Source organism: Maylandia zebra, linkage group LG17, assembly GCF_041146795.1.
Source record: "Maylandia zebra isolate NMK-2024a linkage group LG17, Mzebra_GT3a, whole genome shotgun sequence".
Taxonomy (NCBI): domain Eukaryota; kingdom Metazoa; phylum Chordata; class Actinopteri; order Cichliformes; family Cichlidae; genus Maylandia; species Maylandia zebra.
Window position 1 is genome coordinate 35,150,346 of NC_135183.1, and position 21,327 is coordinate 35,171,672.

Consider the following 21,327-nt stretch of genomic DNA (forward strand, 5'->3'; position numbering starts at 1 on the left):
ACTTGCCTAATAATTCTGCACTCCCTGTATTTGTATTGCTGATCTGGACAGTGTCTTTGTTCTTTTTAAAAATGAACTAGATTTTTGGTTTGGTTTGGTTTCCATAATTTGGTTGTACTTGTACATTGATGGCTTCCCTGACTTGCATCAACATCGTTTTGGACCTCATATCCAGTGAACAGTTATTAAATGTTCAATACTTAGAATCAACTTTAGATCTTGTATCAGCTTCTCTGAAATAACAAGGGAACAGGACTCACCTGACTATGGAACTGTTTGCCAGTGCATTGTTGAATTGCTCTAAAAAATGGAGTTAAAGATGAATTCAATTCCTAAACTGTTAAGTAATTTTACCTTGAATAAAGCTGAAAGTCTTCAATCAAATCTTGATTGTTGGATTTTAAATGCATTAATTAATTACCTAAAAGAGGTTAAAAGACTAGAGACATACAGAAAACTGACTTTGAACTAACACTATGACTTAGATCACATTTCTTTAAAAAAAACCAGCAGCTTTACAGTATTAACGCTAAATATGTTGTGCTTCCAATTAACAAAATTTTTCTCAATTACCGAGGCAATAAAAAAGGAAAAACCTCCATAAACTGGCTATTAAATAAAAGGAAATTACAGATTAATTATCTTATACCCACATGGCTCTCGTTTAATCGTTTTCTTTATGTAGCAAATATGTCACCTACGGAGGTAATGTTATGTCTCTTGTTGCTCTAACCTTGACAGATTATTGGCCAAGCTGAGAAAACGCAAACTGTTTTATGGGTTGAAAATATTGGCAGGGGAAAGCATCCTTGTGAGGTAAGCAGCTGTGTTGGCCATATTGTGTATTGATCTGCCCTGTGCTGTGAGAGCTGCACTTAATTAGATTTATATTGTAAACAAAGACTCACAGTATGAAATTTGAATTAGCAGGTAAATGTTATCCATCAAAGCAAATAATAATATTTTGTGCTGTGCGATGCAGTATTGGTATTTAGAAGATTTATCTGTGCTGTAAAAGGAGGGAGAATCTTTTACCCTGAGGGTTTACTGCAGGCTGTGGAGCGGCATGTAGCCCACATACTCTTTCCCTCTTCTCTGCAGGCGTTGCTCTCCGAAGAAACTACTGCTTGACATCAACTGACAAACAGTAGCGTGCAGGAATTCAAACAAAGTGGCACATGTTCTCATATTCAACGAGAAAAAAAGCACATGCACATATTTGAAGCTAAAAAAGTGGGCCGACTTACCTAAGGCATGGATACACTCACTCTATAATATTTGCCCCAATTTGACTCACTAATTGTGTTTTTATACTCCGACGAGCTCTTTTGTGACAGTACCTGCTTATAGTTGTTGCTCCAGGAAACCCCACATTGCCCTGTCTTAATCAAATTAAACCATGTAAAGGCATGACTCCAAATGGTGTCAAAAAAAAGAAGAAACAACAACAATAAAAACCCCTCAAGGATATGGAGCAGATTATTGGAATTCAATCTTGTGTAATTGTACACATCTCCCCCACCAGTTGAGAATTTTTTTTAAATAGTCCCTTTGAGGTCTTGATTCCTGCTCCTGGTATTCCTCTTTGCAATGAGTCACACAGTGTGGTGCACAGGATGATCCAGCCAGATCACTGCCTTAACTCTCAGAGTAAAAGTCAAGTATGGGGGTGACGAATGGTTCAAAGTCGGATTTAACGAGTAAAGACCTTCCCTTCTCCCTGTTTATCTTGGAATCAAAAGACTTTGTTTCCTGCATGAAGTCTGAAAGGATTCTGATGGATTTACGCTTCTTGTTTGAGGAGATTCCCGCACATTCCCAGAGGCGCACTGTAGGATGCAACAGATACTTGAACCAAATACCTTCATATACCTAAAGTTTCTTATAGTCCCTCTATTTATATTTACATCTGAAGAGCCGTTGATGTATATCTGCTTCTAACATCACTGCAGAAGCGACATGTTGTGCACAGTATAGCTTAGCTTGCAGTGTTTTCAATCTTTGCCAGGTTGCAGAGAGGTAATGAGCAACTTCCAAGTAGCTTGACAATAGTGTGGCAAATGGTGGGCCTGTTGAACCCTTTTCACTACTAGAAGACCTTTTATAATTAACCTCATCTTCATTGATTTTGTTTAGTAAAATCACATTGTTTAAGATTTAGATTTCACCTTTTGCAATAAAACATTATTTCCATGTATTGAACTATTAACTATTAAATTAAACTTAATAGTTTAGATTAAGATATTTTCAGAATCAAATGCATTATTATTTTGTTATGCTTTTAAGGAAAAATTATGTTATCTCTGCAGTTTGTGTTTTTCATATATGCAAAAGAAACATTTTAACTTTAAGCACATAAACATTAGAAAGCATTAGAGGTACAACACATTGTTTTCAGAGGACAGAGAGATCTTATTTGGACCTTTAAATGTGCTATAGTTTTACCACAGGGAACCATAAATTGTACAAAAACCCATATTGAACATGCATCATGTTGCTGTGCAAATTGCTATTTCCAATCGAAACCTAACAAAGCCACAACCTTAGATCATCATTGTACAAAGCAATTTTCTGGAATTGCGTTAATTGCTCGCTCAAATATTGCCTCAAAGTCACATTTTCTGTCTTTCTTAAAACCTATTGCATCAATCATGTTAAAAGGTCTTTAAAGCTGAATAAATGATATAACTGTTAACTGATTGTATTTGTATATTAACATTATTAGAAAAATTCTCAACTTTTTCTTGAGGTTCCTCAAACAGTTTTAAAGGGGACAGTGGAGATCTTACTTACCTCCAACATGATAAATGTAAAGTGACTGTTCAAAATGTTTTTTTTTCAAACATGTGTTTCACTTTCATTTTCAACAGCAAATACTGTATGTGTATAGATGTATATATATTGTATATATAAGTGGTCAAAGCCTTTAATGGTCCACATTACATTTTGTGTTGGTGATGGCTTGTTGAAAACATGGTTGTAATTAACCGTCAGTAACTAAGAGGATGTTTGTGATGCACTTTAAAGGGTAGTGTAGTGTGGTTTCAAGGGGATCCTGATAGATATTTCATTGATATAAACAAGTTCTACCAGTTGATTGAGATGCTAATTAATTTTTATCTGCTGGCTTGAGAGATGTGGATACCCAAGTTTGTGAACGTGATAACTCGAGAAAGAAAGGACGTAGGAGTTTCAAATTGATACCAAAGGTGTACCTACTGAAACTCTCAGACGGGTTTGAATATCAATAACCACGACCTCCAGGTCAAGCTCAGAGGTCAAGCTTTCTGAAAATCTTCTGAATGCATAACTCATGAAGGAAGTCACCTAGGATTTTGAAATTGATACCAAAGGTGTATCTATTAGGAGGCTAAGGGTACCAATATTTGAAAAAATGTTTCTTTAAACAATTATTTTTACAGGTTCTTGAACTGTGCACTATTTTTTATAGAGCTAAATATTTTTTAAAAAGAACTATCAACCCGCGGCTTGATAGTTACACAGTAAGCATCTGATCAGCTGAAACTCCTGTTAGTTGAAACTATTTTTTATGCTTTATTTAGGCTACACAATATCAGTGATACTGTGGCCTATGAAGTGTAAATTTAAATATAGACACCACAGTGCATGGGGCATAGGCTAATGTGCATCACAGTCCATTGTTATATCTCAAAATGAACGAAAGCCAGTGCTGAATTAGGGATGTCTCACAACATCCTTACAGAAAGACTGCCATACCAGAATTTGGGGGGGATTTACCAGTATGAGCACAGAACATACCACCATTCTGTCAGAGTTTTTTCTACCTCCGAGCTGTGTACAACTGTAGACATGGCAAGCCGAAGAAGAAACGATATTGCCAGCGCAGCTAGATGGAAGTGTGAATTGGAGTAAAACAAGACAGTTTGTGCCTCCTTCCTGATGACATCCCACATGTCTTATAATATGGCAGGCATGATTAATCTGAGAACAATATGTGGTGTGTTATGTCTCACAGTCGGCGAAAAGGCAACATTGCATGACTCTATAATCACCTGGTTTTGACACAGTGTCCATGGTAGCACACAAAAATATTCTGTAGTCTAAAGCTATCATTAGAAGCACCGGTGACTTAACTCTAACCTAGGTTAGAGTTAATATATGACATTATAATATACAACATTAATATATATCTCACAAGCAGAAGGTACCCAAGAGGTACTGAGCTTCAGCGGCTCAGACTGCATTCATGGATCAGGTCAACCTCAACCCCAAACCATGCTCACTTAGTGCCTGTTTACCCGGGCCAATCATCACCCCATATGTGGCATACAGAAAAGGTGTTCAGTATCATAATCTTCAACCTCTGCAGTATCCATCCCCAGTCTCTGCTCAATCTTTTTTTAATGAAATGAAATGAAAGTGGCTCTGGGCAAATGCTAGTCTTGTTGGTTCTGAAATAAGGCCTTCATTTTAAATTACTTTTTTTCACTTCTCAAACGCTGAACTTCTTATTTTTAGTAGAATTTCGTCTGCGATGTGATGATTTGAGTTTATTCTCAGATCTATGCTTCACACACTGTACTTTTTTTTTTTTTTTTTTAACCACAGGCTACCGGAAGTAGGATTTAAATGGTCATCCATCTCTACGAAAAAACTATATTTGAATCACTTATTCTTAACATTGAACCTTTTTCATTTTCAGATCTTTTATCCTCCTATACTTTATGACTGCATTTGATTTTGGACTTTATATCCATGTATGCTGTCCTAACAAGGCTATGGTAGCTTGTACACTCTCATCCTGTGGTCTCCAGAACTGCTGAATGTTTGTGCAGAAAACACGGCCCTACCACAGCTTCCTCGCTTTGCATTTGCCTGCTCTAACTCTGTGTCTTCTGCTGCTTCCAAGCTTGGGGTTGAAGAGCTCACCGCTTCCTTCAGCACATCCTTTTCATATATATCGGACTTGGCTTCACGGCTTAAAATTAGATGCCCTACTGTAGGTTTAAAGTCAGGCCTTGTAGAGTGATTCTGTTAGGAGCGTCAGGAAATCTGAGTCAGATGGAGGAAGGATAAGCTCCAAGTATAATGGAGATTTTAAAACCTTGCTTTCTTAGATTTCTAGATGGATCTGCAAAGCAGGGATTTTTTTTTACAGGTTCGGTTTAAAAAAGTTAACATAAACCAAAGTTTTTGTTTCATACGACAAATTCTATCCTAAGTCATAATCCTAAAAAAAATCCTGAAATATACATATTAAAAAAAGAATTTGGGGATTTCTTTCTTAATAAGGTTTAAAGTATTAAAGCAACTGCTTTAACCTATTGAGTTAATCCCTTTGTTTATCAGCTGGGTACTGAGGATTTTGAAGCTGTTTCCTTTTCCCATTTCTTAGACTTGGTTTCTCACATGACATTTTCCACTTTGGTAAAAGATTCTCTTCCATTTTGGTCTGTTAAAGAAACTTTTGACATGAAAGGCTGTGATGTTCTCACAAATGCAAGCTTAGCTCCTATGTGTGTTAAGCATGCAGTAGTCCAGCCAAGCCTAATTTGGAAGTGAATGTTCTGAGCAGTTATCGCCCTCTATCAAAACTTTTGGCTGAAGTTCTAGAAAAAGTCATTTTTAATCAACCATCCTTTCTAGACAAGTACAATATCTGTGAGTCCTTTCAATTAGGTTTCAGGGCCTTTCACAGTTCTGAGTCTGTTCTTTTCAAAGCAACAAAGGCTATTCTGCTTGATGCTGATTCTAGTGGTTGTTACATCTTAGTTCTGATTTGACACTGCTGATCACGATTTACTCATTAAGCGCCTGGAACACTATGTAGCAGAGGTGGGACCAAGTCATGTGACTCGAGTCCACACCTCTGCTATGTAGGAGTCAAGAGTTTGGCGCTTAACTGGTTTTAATCTTATATGGAACTCACGACTTTTGCAGTTAACTTTGGAAAGTCACTGCTTCAGAATCTGGGTCTATCTGTGGGCCTGTTCTTTATTTCCTTGTACATGCTCCTGCATCAAGATAACATATTTTTTCATTGCCATGCAGATGATTTGCAACTGGATTTACCTTTGAATCTTATAAATCACGGTTGAATGTGAAGGCTCAATGCATCTTGGATATAAAAAGTCCAAAACAGACGTCATATTGTTTGGCCCTCTATTATTAACCGAGAGGTTGAAAGATAACTGGGTATCTTTAGTTTTATTAAAATGCAGGTTAACAACCCTGGGATTATCATTGACACCAATTTGAAATTGAACAACCAAGTCAATGCTGTGGTCAAGAGCAGACTATAATCTTCTTTAGATCTGGAAAGGCTCATGCATGCACTTTTTTTTTCATTTAGTCTGTGTTACGGCAGACTAGCAGCCTAGCAGGGTCTCCTCCTGAAATTGCCCATGTGGGTGTGTCCTACTATCTCCCGCTGCCTTAAATGCCATCTTCTTTTTGCACATCTGACTCCCATCAGCAATTAAAAGCACTTAAGGCCAGAGAAAGGTGAGCTCTAGTGCCAGAGAGCAATGTTAATGGTTGCAGAATGGTTGGGAATATAACAGTCTGGACCATTGTAATACACTGTATACTCTTGTTAGTCAATTATCTCTAGCTTCTTAACAGAAGGAAACTTCAACTGATTGTTGAACTGTTGCTGAACGATAGTTTGTTGTGTTGTGAAATTTTCAGAAACACTTGTTTTTTAAAATTATAAAGCACTTTGGTTTTAAATGTGCTATAAAAAAATATTTACTTACTTTCTTACAATAACATGATGTGTGTAAAATCTGCAGTTTAATATTAGGAAAAGATATAAATCTCTGGTAGGATTATGCTAGGAAGAGGATGTGAGTGTAAAAAAAAAATATTGCAAGTCTAAATAAAGATGTATCTGCTGTGGTGACCTGTTGTGAATCAGTGTGGGTCTTAAAAAACTAGCTAACAATGGAAATACATAAATAGTCACTTGTAGCACCTCAGTGAGTGACTGAACTTCTGATTAAAAACTTAACAATGTTTACAAGAAACTATGAGTTATTTACAATGCACACTGTATTATCAGCTCAGACTAAATTCTACTGTTGGATTGGCCAGGTCACTGGGCTATATGGGAGCTTTCCCTCATGACTGACAAGTTTGGTGGACAAAGCAGCGTGCTTTTTATTTGCAGTCTAAGCATCTGAAACTGTTTCATAAACTACATTTTTCAGACATGCTGTAGTTCTTTAGAGAGATATTTGGAGACTTGCAAAGTTAAGATAACAAACACTGGAAAAACTGGAAAGTTTGGCTGATTGCTTTGGGGTTTTTTGTGGCTTTGCAAACAAAAATGATGAGCATGCGTTACACTGGAGAGCAGGAAAATTAGATCCAAGCACAAGAGCTCACTTGAGCATTTGGAAAAACATTGAGGTGTGAACAGAAGACGTGATTACTTGTCCACTTTTGGCTGGCTCATCTGAAACCCATGTTAACGCCAGGCGAGAGCTGGCTTTGACTCCCTTTGTTGTTTATACTGAATTTCTTAGGACTTTACCCTGGAAACAATCTAACTATAAATCCTCTGAATCACCTGGGAAGGAAAAGGAAACTTTAATTTTTTTCATACCTTCTCTGGTGCCAGAAACAAATACATTCATTAGAAAAGACCAGAATAAGATCAATTAAAGTTCTTGTTGATGACCTTGAACATCAAGAGCATCTAAGTTTGCAGGGGACATTTCTTGTCATATATTTATTCTTAAAATATTTCATGATATAAAATGTATGTAAATGACCGATACTCCTGCAGTGCTTCCTCTTTCCTTCTCTCCTCACCGTATTCATCGCCATCGGAGAGAAGCTGGATTTGTGCAAAAAAAGAAAAAGAAAGAAAAAATAAAAACAAAAAGAAACACAGGCACAAAATAAATTAAGAGATCAGAACCCATAGAGAGGAAATGAGTCAGTATTCCACACCGTGTACAATACAATATCATAGCAAATTAGCAGATTTCAATGGCTTCCACTGACTACCATAGATTTACAATGTTCAGTTGGCTGCACATCAGTCCTTAATAAATTGTGTCACTTTCCTTTTTTTTCATTAATGGTTCGGATAGATAGTGACTTGTAGATGACCATGAAAAGAAAGCGGCTACTGAGGTGTGAACAGAAAACCTGGGACTACGAGCCAGCAGTAATGAGAACAACAGCATTTGTTCACATCCTACTAAACTGCCATTGTGATCACATTTTAAGTCCAATAAGCTTCTCTACAAAGGTACAACATATAAAACTGTTAAATATATAACTTTTTAGGGCCTTTCAAAATACATTTAATGACTTTTCTTTACGCCTTCTTTTCAGACTTAACAGCATTTAATACTCTCTGTAGATAATTATCATTTCTCTGGTAATGATTTGCACTCCGTATCCATGATCAACACGACAATTCTTCCTGTAAGCTGTCCCAACTGTAGCTACTGAAAAATGCAAATCAGATTTTTTTTTTCTGTTTTTTTTGTTGTTGTTTTTTTTTTTTTTGATACACAGTTATACGTATGTAGTACCTATATCTCCAGTTCCAAAATACAGTGGTGAGCTTAGTCTGCGAAAAAATGTCCGTAAAGTTTGAAAAGTACTCCTTTGATTGTGTTCGGCACATACGCCGCCAGCTGCAAAGGTTCGTTTGTGCACTGAGTCTCTGTGGGGGCAGTCGTTGGTCGGTGGCGACACTCAAAGCATGTTAACAACGTTTCCGTGTGTCTTTGCCAGATGGTCCTCTCTGTCATAATGATCATATTTGTTGTTTTGCTCTTTGGTCTATAAAAATATGGGAGGTTTACTCCAGCAGAAGGCCTATTCACAGCAGAGTGCGCTCGGTTCGGTTTTTACGGCCTCGCGAGCTGGTCTGAGAAGCGTCACATTGTGTTCTGTAATGACCCCGTCTTCACCCTGGAACTCCTGCACTAGAGTCTAGGAGAGAGATGTGGGAAATCCCGTATTAAAAGCAGTTAGCAGCTCCAAACAGTGGACTTCCAGTGAGGCAAAAAAAAACAAAACATTCATGGGATTTTAAGGTGTCCGAACCTCCGTGGCATGAGCATGTGCTGCTAAATTCACAGAGCAGGCAGATAACAGTGGAGAGGAGGTGGATACAACGTGTTGACCCAACGACAGATAGCAGGAGGGAGCAGTCAGAAACCCGCGGTGGCCAGTCACAGGAAACAGGAAGTGTTTTATAGTAAGTTTGCCCAGTGTCATAGGGAGAGATGACTCCCTCAAACAATCACTCCCTGGTTTTCCCGTCTCTGGCTGTGTTACGAGACCTGTGAATCAACAAGAACAAAGCAAACATGAGAGAACTGTTTTAGCACTCAGTCACAGTCATGCTCAGCTCCACAGAGAAATGTCTGAGGATGTGTTGTATCAAAAACATTTTGGCTCAAATATTTTCACTTCTATAACCAGCAGAAAGAAAATGACAGAAAATATATTGTCTTTTTAAATACAATTCACATATGTGACGTTGGCTTTTTATTTGCAACAGGAATGTTCTTTTTCATTCAAATAAGCACTGTCATCTCATTTTAAAGTTTGCAATCTGCTTATTCACTTGTTTGCCAAGAGTTGCATGACAAGACTGATAATACTTGTGTATATAGAGTACTGTGCACAAGTCTTAAGTCAGATCTTAATTCTATATATTTTGCCAGGAAAACATGTGCAGACAAACATGGAAATACTGTATTCAAAGCCAAAACTCTGCAATCTTAAAAGTCAATATTTGGTATCACCCTCTTTATTCTTCAACCTGAGTGCTCTTATGCAAGCTTCCTTGTCAATTCTTTAAATAGTTTTCAGGAATAGTTCTCCAGGATTCTTGAAGGACATTCAAAGGTTTTCTCTGGATGTTGGCTGCCTTTTGTTCCTATGAAAATGATCCCAAACTACTTCAGTAATTTTGAGGTCTGGGCTCTAGGGAGGCCAATTCATGACTGATGCCGTTCTATTGCATGTTGTTCTATCCAGGTATGGCTTCTTGCATGGTCTGTGTCTTTGTGATCGTATTCATGCTGAAAAGAGTCTGGTTCTTGTGTAATTTTCTTAAGTTGGAAAAACAAAAAACATTCCTTTGAAAATGGTCAGGTCCAAGGGCTGGGCTGAAAATGTCTTAAAAAGCAGCCAATATCCAAAGAAAATCCTTCAGAAATGCTGGAGAACTATTGCTCGAGACCACTTTCAAAAATCACAAGAAAGTTGGTTTCTTTGGGAGCAAAATATGGAGAAATAAGGGCTGTAGCTTGGTTTACGATTAATTCAGCTTATCAAAAAGACTACGCAGAATTAAATGATTAGCCTTGCAGTTTCCAAATATTAACGGTCACATACAAACATCTCAAAAGCTCATTAATTAATAAATATATAAAAATGACATTCTACCATTTGGAGCTATTTCATTATTATAGTGATCTTTAGGGACATTTGACATAATTGTTTTCTTTCTAAGATAAGCTAGCAAGGCTTACATTTGGTCCATTCGAAAAACAGAGCAGAGCAAACTGTTCCTTTCCTTCTCCGCCATAATGTTAAAAATAAAACAACGCTAAGTGGCTACTCTTGAAGCACCCTTTAACAAAACCATACGAGAGAGGCATCTCACTGAAATTTCAGCAGCAAAGCTGATAGGGATCATTCTCAGTATGCCAGTCTATTCTCCTAAAGAAAAAAAATATTTTTTTGCAGCCATTGTGTTGACATAAGCATCACACATGACTATTGCTCCATGCCAGACTTAGATGTTAATTACAGGATTGTATGAGAGCTTTACGAGTCAAATATTTAGAACTCTTCAGGGGATATAACCCAGTAACAAAACAAGTCTCACAGTGCAGACACTGAAAAACAATTAATCTAGCAGCAGAAAGACAAATCTCGGAGCCTCCTCACCATCTGGCCCCCGCCAGTCACACAGCCAACTTGATAGAGGTGCTGATGCCTTCCAAGACATTGCCACTGAAGCTTAATTCATAATAATGAACTCTTGATGATTTCACAGGGTGCAAATTACCATGAAAGGGGCAGGTGTTGAACGGGGTTCTAGCATGTATCACAGATGACAATGTCTTATGCTCTGGGAATAATAAACATCTCAGTGAGCTCGGGCTTTAATGGAGATAATGTCGTGGTTTTGTTGGAGCTGGGCATGGAATGACCCAAAGGTTTACTTGGTTAAAGCAGGGCCATGACTTTGCTAACTGCTTGACTGTGATGCCTGGCCAAAACAGGTGTTTAATCCTAGCATAATAAGCACAGTTTCTCTCTGTGCCTCCTAGAGGGCACACAGAGACTACAGCTCAGTAGTAAAAAGCCACAGGTAAAATGGAAGGAGGATAAATTAGTCGCACAAAGATGTGGAAGAAAAGAAATACAATGCAAGTGATTTCAAGCAGACACAGCATATAGACACGGTCTTGTTTTATTCAAGCCACATAGTGTGTGTCTACCATGGTGGATTTTTGTTTTTTAATATCGTCTTTATGTTTTGTTTTGTTTTTTGCTCCCTCTTTTTCTTTCACAGCCACACTGTTGCGAACAGCTTCTCATAAATCTCCCGCGCAAATCTCGTCTCAGGGAAACGCAAGCCTTCCCATTTAAAAACAGCAGCGAATGTCAGACGAATATGAGATGAATCTGCCCCGTGAATAACATTCACAGGCCTTGGGTGATTATTACTTAGAGTTTATCAGGAAGCAGCTACGCAGACAGCGAGCAAATACTTTACACTCTGGTGCAGAGTAGAGGGAAACATTATGCAGCGGTTCTCTGGCTATTGAACATGCCGGGCAAACGTTTAGGACGGTGGCCTTGCTCTTCGAGTAAGAACGAGAATTGGACTTTCGATTGAGACTGATAACTGCTGGGGGTGTCATAGTAACAGAAGGGAGCATCGTGCACTGAATCCATCTGTGTTAATGTGTAATTTGTGCAGCGTTTCTCTTCTTATGGAGCAAGCGGACAAACCACTCGATACTTATCGATACGCGCCCGGCAGCTTTTGATCGAGGATGCGGAAAACATTTGATTTCAGGGACGGTACAGACTGCTTCCTGTCTCGAGGCCACAGCTGAAGCACTTTAATGCAACAAAAATGAGAATGTGCATACATGTGGCAGTGGCTTTCGTTTGCGTCGCACTGCTCTAAATAAAAGCATTTTCGCGAGTTGGAAGTATTGAAAGCGAATGCACCTGGACATACGGCCCTGGCTTGACATTTCTTCTCTGTCTGAACTCTTGCTGACTTTCCTCGAAATGTCACGGCCATGTGACCCACGAGGGAACAAGTCGGTGGGTGCACATGAAAGAAAATTGATCCACTTTGCCTATCCGCACTCTTCATCGAGGCGCTGTTTGCTGGGAATAATGCAAAATCTCAAGAGGACCCAGCGGATTAATTGATGTGTTTTTGTACATTCGCTCGTTCCACAGTGCATCTGCTTTTGGATCTCCTGCTCGTTTCTAACGCTCGTCTCTGCGCTCACCCTTTAACGTTAAGTCTTGTGCAGCTGAGCCCGCGCTCTCTCTTCAGATTTTAGCAGGCGAGCGGCACAACATGATTCCAGATGAATATTCATAAGTGAACTTGTTGGCTAGGAATGATCCACAGGTTAATAAGGGATGGGAAATCGCTCATTACATGCTGTGAAGTTGGATAATGCCTGAAGCAGATGCTGAGATCAAAATACATGAACATGTATGCATGCGCCTCCAGACACTAGGCCCCATTCCACATTAGGAAAGAGTTCAAAGCTATGTGTTATGTCATTATCAGCCCTTTCATACAGCATTTCTTCAGAACATCAAAGCAAACACAGTTCACTATCTGCATTCTACAATATGATCAGAACTTAATGCTCAAGAGTGGAGTATTAGAACAGATTTAACCACGGTGGCATCAGGCTGGTGACAATGTTGCCAACGTGTTCTTCAATACTTTTATGCATCGACTACAGCTGCTCGTAAAGCTACTGCGTTGCGTGGCTCTGTGTGAGATCAGCTGCTTGCAGGCAATGCAGAATCGCCTTCCTTCAGAATATATATTAAAGGATCAAATGTTTAAATCCAATCTCAGATGGCCTCTTCTGTGAGTAAATAGACAATAATCTCTTTGATGCACTGTCCAGAGACCCAAGTTCACCACACACATTCCACCCCTTTTCTATTTATAGCTCCAAATCTACTGAAGACTTGCTGTCTGGAGTGAAAAGCAGCAGGATCACATTTTCCCTCAAAAGCAAATTATAGCATGGGCCATAAACACTGACAGTATTGACCAAAAGAAGAGCCTGTTTCTCAAAGACTCCACAAAAGTGGCCGTTTTTATGACTTTGGCCTTATCCCTTTTTTATATTGCTGTACCTTAAATTTATTACATGGCCACTCTCTATTTCCCGATCACTATTTATTAATATCAGAGTCTGTCTGGCGCCTTGTTTTATTTAAGTGCACAGCCACCATCTGACACAAGACTTTAAAACAATATACAAGGCATGCCAATAAAGCAGGCTGAGAATACACTGAGGGGGGTTTGCTGCACACATGGATTTTCTCTGGTTAAACACACACCAGGGAAATTGTCAGCTTATGGTAAAATACATAAGCCAAACAAGGATATCAAACAAGCAGACGCTCGCTTAAATTGTATCAGGATTTATGAGAGTCTATGCTTCCTGCTGTTTGTGTGTTCTGCTAAAGCTGAAAGATGCGGTCTTAGTGTTGTAATGAGTTCATAATGTTGGTTGTAATGACTTTCATACACTTTTAAGACATTTGACCGTGAGCAACAGGCAAGATCAGTCTCCTCTGTAAGGTCATGTGGAAAGTTACCTTCATTACAAGATGTTATAAAACAGAGCCCGACAGATATATCAGCAGGACTGACACATCGGCCGATATTTTTACTTGCCGATACGTTGGTATCGGCATTTGTAGCTGTTGATTGGGCAGTTATAATGTACAAATGATATATATTTAAGCTTGTACACATTAGATCCTCACTTTGACTCTGGGATGAGACACATTCAGTATGGGGTTGGATTAAGAAGGCCATCTGATTTAAGAAATCTCCTCAATCGAATATGCACAGCTAATAATAGTTTTTATTTTTATTAAGGACTCATAAATAACTGTACCAAATATATGACAAATGTGTGTATATATGTGTGTCTGTTTATATTTAATGATGTGAATGTGGAAAAAAAGATGAAAATATAAACGAGTATATCAGATCTTTATCTTTTTTCTAATCACCAAGTCTCAGTATCGGTCTCAAAAATCCTATATCAGTCAGGCTCTAGTCATACATTTAAGGATTTCTTGATTCTAATTCAAGGGATTTGTCTTGTACCTTACTGCCTTCACAAGGCTCTTGGTGCTCTGTAGCTGCTTGTGTTGCTTCCTGCCTTTGAGGCCAAGGTAAGGGCGGAGCTGTTGTAATGGTGGTGGTGGTGGTAGCTGGAAATTGGCTGTCTGTCAAGGGGTCATCAATGCTTTCCATAGTGCAAGAGTGTCGAGGGGGACTCTTGTCACGTCATAGAGCCTGAGGGGAGAAAGGGACAGGGGAAGGCGGTATGGTTATAAAGCTCAGTTTCATTTCTATTTCTGTTTTTTTCTAGATTTAGACACAGTCACAGTACCGCCACCACCACTACCACCATTACCAAATTTATCTTTTTAAGATGTCGCGGAAATGTGCCCGTTTGGATTTGTCTAAACATGGAGAGCTATTCTGTGAATGTGCTGGGCACTGATGCTGTGTTACTTGTGTTCCAGTTAAATATAGGAGTGTGGGAGTTGAATAGGGTCTGATTCTGCGTAACAGTAGCCCACATGGAAGGAAAATAGAAAACAGCCCTGTGTTTCTCCAGTGACTTCTTAAATATGCTATAAATGTAAAGCACTGATTCATTCATGATTCATTTTTCTGAAATAATTTGTAAATTGTTGTCCTTTACTTAAAATAATAAGCTGGATAGGAATTTATAAGTATCAGGCCTGCTGCAGCGTTTCCACCACTTTAGTCCAGATTAAAGTATCTCAGAAACTATTGCATACATTATTGTTTATTCTGGTGTAAATTCTTACAGTCCCAGAGTTAGGAGACTGGTGATTATGGTAAACAACTGTTTTATTCCTGCAATGCAAGTTCGTTCCTTTTCCAAGGGCATCAAATATCTTTTTTAAAAATAAGCCTGTGGTATCTAATAGTTAGAAATTGCTTGCATGGTTACAAAACAACCCCTGGGATCACATTTAAATGCAACATAACCAAGTAGATTTTGGAGTTTTAGTGTGTAAACCTTACACTGAGTAAAACTGAGTAAAACAGCAGTGTTGGGTAAGTTACTTTAAATTAGTAACTTAGTTACATTACTAGTTACTTCTATCAAAAGTAACTCAGTTACTTCAAGTTACTCGTTACTTTCAGAGTAACTAGTTACTAGGGAAAGTAACTTTGGTTTTACTCAGAATTCTCTTGTTAATGTGTTGCTTCCATAACTTTGCCAGTCTTCTAGCTTGCTTACTTGCCACAAGTGCACTGTGCCACCTACCAATAGAAAGGAAAAGATAATGTGCACATTTCCACGAGAGAAATCCCACACCTGATTCTATCCTAGCCTGCTTTTTACATCCAACACAAAAACTGCAGTCATGGTGCTTTCGATTGTACTCAGAACTCGGAAATTCTGCCTTCTGAATAGGAAGATGTAGGTAACACCAGACTGCAGATGAGCTGCATACAGAGCTGGACTGGGACAAAAAAATCGCCCCGGCATTTTGACTAGAGACCGGCCGCCATTATAGGAAAAATCATAAAGCCTTTGAATGAAAATAAACACTGTTGTGACAGTGATGTACACTGTTCTGATGGTATATATGTATCAATTTATCAATTGTTTGCTGCAAGACTCAGATAATTATTTTTTTAAAAGTGAGACATTTTAAATGAGAATAAGAAAGTATTTCCTTGTGCCCCCCTTTCCCTTTTAATGCCCTACATGGACCCCTGGCAACACTTTGCTAGATCCGCCCCTGCACAGTTACCAGCTGTCAGCTACCTAAAAAAGTATCCTGGTGTTATTTGTCTCTCAGAAACAGTTCATAACTTCCCTTCAACTCATTCATGTCACCTAAAAGGTAAACCTGTTTCTCCATCACAGCTCTGATGATTCAGTAAGGACATCTCCTGGTTTCATCTTCATGTTTCCCTCTCATCACATAACCAAACCGACATCATGACCAGCAGCTTTACAGCTGTGGCTCCAGCAAACATCAGCTGATAGTAGAAAGTAATATTAAATAAATTCTAACAACAGCTGATCAAGCTTAAAAGTGCTGCTGTTGTTTCGCGCGACATCTGCTGGTTTCCTCTTTCTGGCGCAAAGTGGGCGATAAATAAACAAGAGAGAAAAGCCGATCAGCTGATCATTGATCAGTTTCATGATTGAAGTAGAAACAGGGGAGGGAGGGTGAGAGGATGAGAGAAGAAGAGGCAGCTGTGCAGCGTAAACACAGAATAACTCCAGCTTTGTGTCTTTTTCATTGTAGCTGAAATCCAGGACAAACTGTTCCTTTTCACCTAAATACGAAACGCATGATATTTTCTCTGAATACAAGACGATTCTGTTTTTTATGGGACGGTTGGCAACTCTAATAATTAACCTTATGAACAAAATAAAGTTCAACATCAGTAACATAGCACCCACCCATCTGTATAGAAACTTCGTCATGCTAGCTAGCACGCAGTACGAAAAAGTCAGCACAACGAAAATAAACTCCAACTAAACTTGGTTCATATCTGACCCAGATGGACTGCAGGTTATAACTTCTTACCTGAAGTTCAGTTCACCTGACTCTCTCGGACCAGCGGCCGCTTCGGGTCTCTGCTCCTGCCTCCCTTTTCCTTCATCCACCTGCTGGCCTCCACCACTTGCTAATGTTACTGAATCTGTGGAAGCTCCGCAATGCCGCCACACAAAGTAACGAATAACGAGCCTATTTAAATCCCAGTAACGAGTAACGCGTTCCCGGTTTTGGCATAATAACTAGTTACCGTGCTCGTTACCACAATAATAACGTAGTTACTGTAACGCATTACTTAATAACGCGTTAGTCCCAACACTGTAAAACAGTGAGTGGAGACTGTGACACAGCCAAAATTACTGCAACTTGGTGCCTTTGAAATTATTGCTTTGAAAATGGGGACCAGGTCTGTGACCGTCCAATGCCAGCTTTAAAGAAACAGTGCTATCAGTCAGGGAATGAATTAGGTCAAGTTGGTAGTTACATGCAATCTGTTTGTGATTAACTGTGACAAATTGGCAAAATTTTCAAATATATTGTTGTCTACATAAACAGAAATTTATAAAAACTACATTACATTCAGAGTCCAGAATACAACTGAGTGAGATGATTTTTCTTTTGTAAAGAGACGTGTTCAATTCCATTCAATACCATTGGGGCGATCGTGGCTCAAGAGTTGGGAGTTCGCCTTGTAATCGGAAGGTTGCCGGTTCGAGCCCCGGCTCAGACAGTCTCGGTCGTTGTGTCCTTGGGCAAGACACTTCACCCGTTGCCTACTGGTGGTGGTCAGAGGGCCCGGTGGCGCCAGTGTCCGGCAGCCTCGCCTCTGTCAGTGCGCCCCAGGGTGGCTGCGGCTACAATGTAGCTTGCCATCACCAGTGTGTGAATGGGTGGATGACTGGATATGTAAAGTGCTTTGAGGTCCTTAGGGACTAGTAAAAGCGCTATATAAATACAGGCCATTTACCATTTTATTTATATAACAGATACCTCAATATGTTTTTTATTGTAAGGTGAAGACCCTACAATAATACAGAAAAAATCCCAACAATCAAACGACACTGATCCTCTCTGAGCAAACACTTGGCGAGAGTGGAAAGGAAAAACTCCCTTTTACCACAAAGAAACGTCCAACAGAACCAGGCTCAGGGAGGGGCAGCCATCTATCAGGGGTGTGGGGAGGAAGACATGATAAAACACTAATTGCAAGATTGTGCATTTCTTTGAGTTGCCAGGGACTCTGACATGACATACGTTAACAATGGATGTACTGCTTGGCCCTGATAACCTAAATCTGCATCATTTCTAATGGGCAGCAGGGGGCCACGTTTTTAATTTTTCTTGTACTGTTGGCAAAAAGACTACCGGCTTACTGGATCTGCAACCTCATTAAACATTTCTCTGATAAATTCATGGAATTAGTTGCAAATTTTTTTGAAAATAACACCATTTCAGCTTGTCATGTCCAGTTTCAAGATACCGAGATTGTGACAGCTCACCTTGAAGATTCCACAGTTAACAGAATTTAATTAACCAGCAGGTATATTATAGCACCCTTAGTTAAGAAGATATTGGCAGTTCAAGCAGGTTAAAGCTTTCACAGGTAATATCTCACTGAGAGGACTGATGAAGCTTACACTGCTTTCAGTAATCTCCAGTAACAACTGCTTATCTTGACAGTTTAAAAAAGAACAAAATTCTCCCATAGCCTTATTTGGTAAATGCTTTGCCTCAAAGCTGAAAACATGAATAAGTTTCTCTTTCACTGTTTGAAAAGGAGAAACATGCTTTTCTGAGATCAGAGGTAATACACTATACTTGACTTGGGTGTGAGTGTGCCCATGTTTTGTCCTTGCATGAGTGCGTTTGTTGTTTCCTTCATTTCGGAATACACCTGCACCTCTTGGGACTTGAAACTGTTTGGAGTGCAAACATAAGCCAGCTATCACGCTGCGCTTCATGGAATCAGTTTCCACTTTTGGCCACATGGAAATGTTGGAAACTATAGAAAAAGGAGCAGGGTTGAAATTCAGAATGAAATAAAACAGGTAATCTTTCACTGGGCAGCAGAGGCTTTGGGTTTAGGCAACAGTGGGTCAGATCAATCCCACAAGCTCACAGGGAGTTGATAAGAACAGAGAAAGAGAGACTTTCTTGTTCTTTAAGTCAGTTCCTCTTGCCTCTCACTGTTTATAGTCCCAACATTATTCCCAGCTTCCCAAAATGGAGGATTTAGTATTCTCCAAGCCAATGCAATGTGCTGACTTGGCTCCCTCCAGAAGGAAGTTGGCAGACAGAGCTAATGGTTAGCAGCAACAGAGTTTCTTTCTCTTTCTCTCTTTCTTTTGGCCTGTCTGTGGTGGCCAAGCAGCTGTCTTCTTAGTGGTGATTCTGTTCAACTCACTGTTGGATGTGGCTGGAGGGCCCAGAGGGATCAATTACCACGGTCGATACCAACCCAGAACCACAGGGGGGTGGGGTGAGGGGGGACATGGTGATGGTGGAGGCGTTGGGGGATACCTTAAGGCCCGGCTTGAACTGCATCCACAGAAAGATTGAGAAGAAGGAGATGGAAAAGAAGTGATGGCGGGGGCAAAGCACCAGTCGAAAAAGCTTTTTCATACTCAACTGAACACACTTGCCATCACTGGCAGGAATACAAATGTGTAAATACAGAGGACGCTTACAGGCGTCCTGTGTAAGCGTCCTTACTGGGAGATCAACTAGTGCAAACCCACCCATTTGTAGCCGGAGATATTTATGGCAGGATGTCCTAAACCACGTATGCATTTGAATTTCCCACGCAGAACCCTGACGAAGTTCAAAAAATATGCACACGCAAGAGCTCATATTATCAAATATTGTGATATTCTCTCTTTCCTTGAAGAGGCTGAAGTAACTGCTCTTCCCAACTGTGTTTTGTCTCCTCTCCTCTCCCCAGTGAAAAAGTCTTGATTACAGTAATCACAGTCTTTCTCTCAGTAGGTGCCACTTGTGCTCATAGCTCTCTGCTCAACGCCTAAATACCCCAATCAGGATCGTCCTAATGAAACATATGATTAAGACTTAGTTAGACAACTGAGGATTTTTAGCCATTCCAGTTTTTTTTTTTTTTCACTGCTTCCTGCAATGTCTGAAATTGTGGCGCTCTTTAGTCCTTTTTCACGATAACAAGAGCTCTTTTTGTGACTTGCTGTGTAATATTCACTTGAAAATACCGGCTAAGCGGCCTGGCTGTTGGATTTTGTGCAACTGTCCCTGTGTGTGAACTTAACGGGTACTCGAGGGTTTAACAAGAGCATCCGCTTGACTCAAACCAACTTAAAATGACTTAATGTTCTACGATTCTTTACGTCTGACTGGCTCAAATCTCTCTCTCTCTCTCTTTCACTCATGCTGCTCTTTTCTTCTCCTGCGCTGCTTTTCTGCCTCTGTTTTGAATTGTTCCTCTTATCAGGCTGTCACAAAAGCTGGCAGATAACCTGAGGTGATTTTGCTTTTCTCCTCTAACAGCGTACTCGCTCTGCCTCGTTCTCGCCGAGCTCCCCGCGTCGGCACACGCAGAGAGAGATAGCTCCTTGCGCTGATTCATCTGCCAGTCTAAAATGGTGGAGGGCATGATGCAGAGCATCCTCCTCTCTGGAGAGAGACAGCAGTAGGCCTTTCAGCGAGAGAAGAAGGTATGGAAGATGACTGCTGAGACTACATATCGTTCTGCTAAAAGAGAGGCCCTTTGCAAAGACAGCATTTCACTGTGGTAACTGTGATAAAATGTATGTTCAAACCTTTTAGCATCATGCAGTGTGGAAAGTATTCCGGTACAGTCAAATTAACCCCTCACTGCTGCTAAAGCGTTTCTTTATCTAGCCATTTTTCCCCAGCCCTTTCTTGATACCACGGAAAGCTATGACCAGGATACTGCACACAGAATGAGATCTTTGCAGTACACTAAAGCTAAAATTGAATTTATTGGTTAATATCTTACATGTGCCAGATCTTTTTACACATCTGGCTAAATTGAGAATAAAATAAAAGACAATTAATGTTAATAGGATGGTTTCATACATGACTGACAGAAGCAATATGCCTCATTAAAAAGTCAGCAGCTGGTGATTGATGTATAAACCATTAAAAACCATGAAAAAAGCATGGTTTATAATTTGAATTAGAGTTGTATGCAGTGTCATGTACAACCTCCGTTCCAAAAAAGCATAGGCGGAGCCATATTTACCACTGCGGACAAAAGTCTGTAAATGTCTGCGAACTGAAGAGACCAATTGCTGAACCTCTGGTACACGAACGTTGTCATATTATTGTCTGATACAGGATTCTAACAGCTCAACAGTCCTTTCATTTTCAATTAGTGAAAGGTTTGGACTGCAGGCACCCGAGTTCAGCACCCAGATTCTTGCCATGCTGTTGTAATAGATGTGGTTTAACATTGTCTTCTGGATGGAAGTAATATGTTGCCTAAAACCCATATAAACTTTTCAGGATATT

At 39.7% G+C, this 21,327-nt stretch overlaps 1 protein-coding gene across 4 annotated transcripts in view; it reads right to left on the bottom strand.

The window, feature by feature from the left end:
• Positions 1–7,910: 7,910 nt before the first annotated feature.
• Positions 7,911–21,327, bottom strand: part of tafa5a (TAFA chemokine like family member 5a) — a 167,786-nt gene continuing 154,369 nt past the window's right edge. For 3 of the 4 annotated variants that reach the window (XM_004553938.3, XM_004553940.5, XM_076875890.1), the window contains exons 4-5: positions 14,372–14,563; positions 7,911–9,293 (exon numbers count right to left, since the gene is read on the bottom strand). In XM_004553938.3, coding sequence (XP_004553995.1) covers positions 14,555–14,563 — 9 coding nt within the window. In that variant the 3' untranslated portion in view covers positions 7,911–9,293; positions 14,372–14,554. The remainder of the gene's footprint in view (positions 9,294–14,371; positions 14,564–21,327) is intronic. The other variant, XM_004553939.3, reaches the window with a different exon arrangement.